Below are 3,962 nucleotides of genomic sequence, written 5' to 3'. Positions count from 1 at the left end.
AATCCAAATATAAAATGAATTAATATTTCAATTTATATGTCACCAAGGACTTTCCCCACAAGCACACAAGGATTTTCCACGCTGTCTTTCCCCTCCACCACGTTAACAAATTTTTTTTCCACAAGACTTGAAGTCGTTGTCCTTTATCGCCTTTGTATGGTTCCTTCCTACTTCCCACAAACACAGAATGGTGAAGTGATGCTTTTTGTAAGTCTATAAATAAGGCCACCATATCAAATAAACCAATAACACCAAAGAAATACAATGAAGCATCATCTTCTTTGTACTTTTTCATCTTTCCTACTTCTCTTCTTATTCAGTTATATTCCTATCACTAGCCAGTTCCCATTTGGTAGCAGCAGCAAACAAGCTTATGATCATTCAAATGTCACCTGTATTGAAAGTGAGTGGCGTGTCCTTCTTCAACTCAAACATGGGTTGAAAGATGAATCAAATCGTCTGTTATCTTGGATCGGAGAAGGATGTTGTTCATGGGAAGGCATTAGTTGCCATAAAATCACTGGTAGTGTTTTGAAACTTGATCTGCGCAATACGGTGCCACTCTATTCTGATGGTGATTATCAGTGCACAAATTGCTTGGGAGGCCAATTAAGTCCATCTCTGGTCAATTTGACCAATTTGCGATACTTGGACATGAGCTCAAATAATTTTTCAGGAATCCAAGTTCCTGCATTCTTGGGATTGTTGAAAAACTTGAGATACCTCAATCTCTCACATGCAGGATTTGATGGTGAAATTCCCCACCATTTAGGAAACCTCTCGCATATACGGTATTTGGATCTTGGGTGGAATTCATTGAGCACTAAGGATCTCGGGTGGGTTGCTGGGCTCTCTTCTCTAGAAGGCCTAGTCCTGTCCAAATTGAACCTTACAGCCGCTCAAGATGGGTTACAGTCCATTAACATGCTTCCTTCACTAACAATACTAGACTTGTATGGTTGTAATCTTTTCATCCATCCTCATCTTTCACATGTCAATTTCACATCTCTTGCTTTCCTTAATCTTGGTAAAAATAATTTCCACAACTACATGGTCCCTCCTTGGCTCCGTAATCTTACTGGCCTCCATGATCTTCGTCTTGGTTATAATAATCTTTCTGATCCAACTCATGGCCTGTTTGACCAAATGACCTCTCTAGTTCATCTCGATCTATTTTTAAACCGCTTTGATGCTTCAACGTTGAAATCACTTTGTAATGCAAGCAGTCTTACTTATTTGGATCTAAGTTATAATAATTTGCAAGGGTCAATACCACATGAAATAGGCCAGTTTCCAAAACTTACTAATCTATTATTGTCCTCTAATAAATTAAATGGTACCATACCGACCAATCTTTGGCAGCTGACGAAGCTACAAGATTTTGACGTTGGAGACAATTCATTAACTGGGGTCCTATCTGAAGACCATTTTGCGAAACTCCGAGAGTTAAAGTCACTGGACCTAACTGGAAACTTCCTCGCTCTGAACGTGAGCTCCTCGTGGGTTCCTCCTTTTCAACTCCGACGAATTCAGATGGGATGCATCATTGTGGGACCCAGGTTTCCAGCTTGGCTTCGGACGCAGAATGAGCTTGAGGTGTTATACATGTGGAACGCGAGCATTTCAGGTGCCATACCCAGCTGGTTTCAAGTGGTTTGTGATGATATTATGATATTAGATCTCTCCAGCAATAAACTAACTGGAAATCCTTTGGAGTTCAAACAATTGAAGCATACATCAAGTCGTTATGCTGTGAGAGAAATATTTCTAAGCTCCAACAATTTGACTGGATCTCTCAAATCGTTTCCGTTGGATATTTCATATTTAGATCTTTCACAAAATTTTCTTACAGGACATATTCCGCAGCTTGAAGTTGGTCAAACTTCGGTTGTGTATGCGCTAGGGTCTCTCTTTCTGAATGATAACCGTTTCACAGGTACTATCCCTGAAGACTTGTGCAAGTTGAAATATTTATATTTTCTGGATCTATCCAACAATCTTCTATCCGGAAGAGTTCCTCTGTGTCTAGGAAACTTGCGAGACCTGCAGTTCCTAAACTTGGCAAATAATAGTCTATCAGGTCAAATTCCGAGTTCACTGGGTAACTTGCGGAGACTTTCTACTCTGCATTTGAACGGAAATAAATTTGTTGGGAAGCTCCCTACCTCAATGCAGCATCTGAAAAACTTGCAAATGCTTGATCTCGGTGACAATGGACTGAAGGACATTATGCCAGCTTGGATTGGGGAAAGTTTATCAAATTTAAGGTTTCTAAGATTTCAGTCAAATAACTTCCATGGACCTATTGCCGATACACTCTGCCAACTCTCACTTCTTCAAGTGCTAAACTTAGCACATAATAACTTGAGTGGATTTATTCCTCACTGCTTTAATAACATTACTGCCATGGTATCAGGGCTATATGGAGATTACGCCATTGAGGCACAAGCAAGCCTTCAAGACATTAAGGGAGGAAGAGAATTTGAGTACCTTCAAGGAAGCCTTCCGCTTGTTAAATCCATAAGCCTCTCAGCAAATAATTTAGTTGGCGAGATCCCTGATGGGGTAATGGAACTGGTTCAATTGCAAGTTTTGAATCTTTCACAGAATCATTTGACCGAAAGGATCCCGGATAAGATTGGTAACTTGAAGCAACTTGAAACACTGGATCTATCAATGAATGCACTCTTCGGTGCAATCCCCGAAAGCTTATCTGATTTGTACTCATTGAACTCTCTGAATTTGTCACACAATAAACTTTCAGGGCCAATACCATCAGGAAATCAGCTTCAGACCTTGACCGATCCATCCATCTATGAAGGAAACAGTGGACTTTGTGGGAAACCGCTCCCAAACAACTGCTCGGAACACAAATCGCCTACCAAAAATGGGCCTATTGATGATGATGAAGGCCACGGCGAATCTGATTGGTCTTGGTTTTATGCTGGAATAGGACCGGGTTTTGCTGCCGGGCTGTCAGGAGTTTTGGGAATCCTTCTCTTCAAGAAGTCATGGCGCTATGCATACTTCAAGTTTATAGAAAGTGCCTGTGACAAAATCTGGGTAAAGACTACTCGCCCGAGGAGGAATTTCCGTTGAGTAAGTTCCTATACTTCAAGTTTATAGAAAGTGCCTGTGACAAAATCTGGGTAAAGACTACTCGCCCGAGGAGGAATTTCCGTTGAGTAAGTTCCTATAAAGCACTCATACTCTGTTTTTCGTATCACACACTAAGGAGCCACAATATCTGTAGCATACTATCTTTGATAATTTGCTCTTTGAAAATTTCACATTTTTGTAGACATTCCTTCATCTAACTTATTCTTCTTACTTTTATATGCAACCTTCATAAGGATTTATTCATATTGATCGTAGAGAACTAATTAGAACTTAACATTCATAATTTGCAACCTATTGTGATTCGTAATTTGTTTTTTCCAAATATTTCTGAGGATTTATTTTATGCGCCTGTCCAATACAAGAAAATTATAGCTCAATAATTTTTTTTTTCAAACAAAGAATCTTAATAAGTTAAATCAACAAAAGAATAGCATACCAATTTTAATAGATAGGAGTATAAAGTAGTAGATGCCTGATACCGAATAGCTTACCAACAAGATTCTAACATCAAATTGGTAGCTTTCAAAGAAATTTTTTTTCCCAATAACCTATTACATGATTGGAGACCAAATTTTCATTTCCTTAACTTTTGAAATTTTCGATCCCAAAAAACTTGATAACAAAACCTTATTTGCTTTACCTAGGTTCTTCCTTTCTATTGGCAATTGGTTCAACTCTCTCAAAATTTTGAATTCTAATAATTCTTTTCTATCATTCATATTTACATTTTATTTTCCTATTTTCATTAAACTCCATATTATGAATTTTATTGAATTTTTTGATTTACACCTGATTATAAAGATAATAGCATGTGGAATAATTGTTTTACCATTAGCATTTGA

General features: G+C 38.2%; 1 protein-coding gene across 1 annotated transcript; it reads left to right on the top strand.

Moving 5' to 3' along the window:
- Positions 1-264: 264 nt before the first annotated feature.
- Positions 265-3,099, top strand: LOC113752413 (receptor-like protein EIX2). The gene has a single exon (XM_027296523.1). It carries the CDS (start codon positions 265-267, stop codon positions 3,097-3,099), a length of 2,835 nt encoding a protein of 944 aa, XP_027152324.1.
- The last annotated feature ends 863 nt before the right edge of the window (positions 3,100-3,962 follow it).

This window comes from Coffea eugenioides, chromosome 11 (assembly GCF_003713205.1).
Source record: "Coffea eugenioides isolate CCC68of chromosome 11, Ceug_1.0, whole genome shotgun sequence".
NCBI classification, from domain to species: domain Eukaryota; kingdom Viridiplantae; phylum Streptophyta; class Magnoliopsida; order Gentianales; family Rubiaceae; genus Coffea; species Coffea eugenioides.
The sequence above is the reverse complement of the archived record's forward strand: the minus strand, read 5'-3'. Positions and strand labels throughout refer to the sequence as shown.

Bases quoted from the DNA above. Each gene is read 5' to 3' on its own strand.
- LOC113752413 (XM_027296523.1), top strand. From the start codon at position 265: ATGAAGCATCATCTTCTTTGTACTTTTTCATCTTTCCTACTTCTCTTC.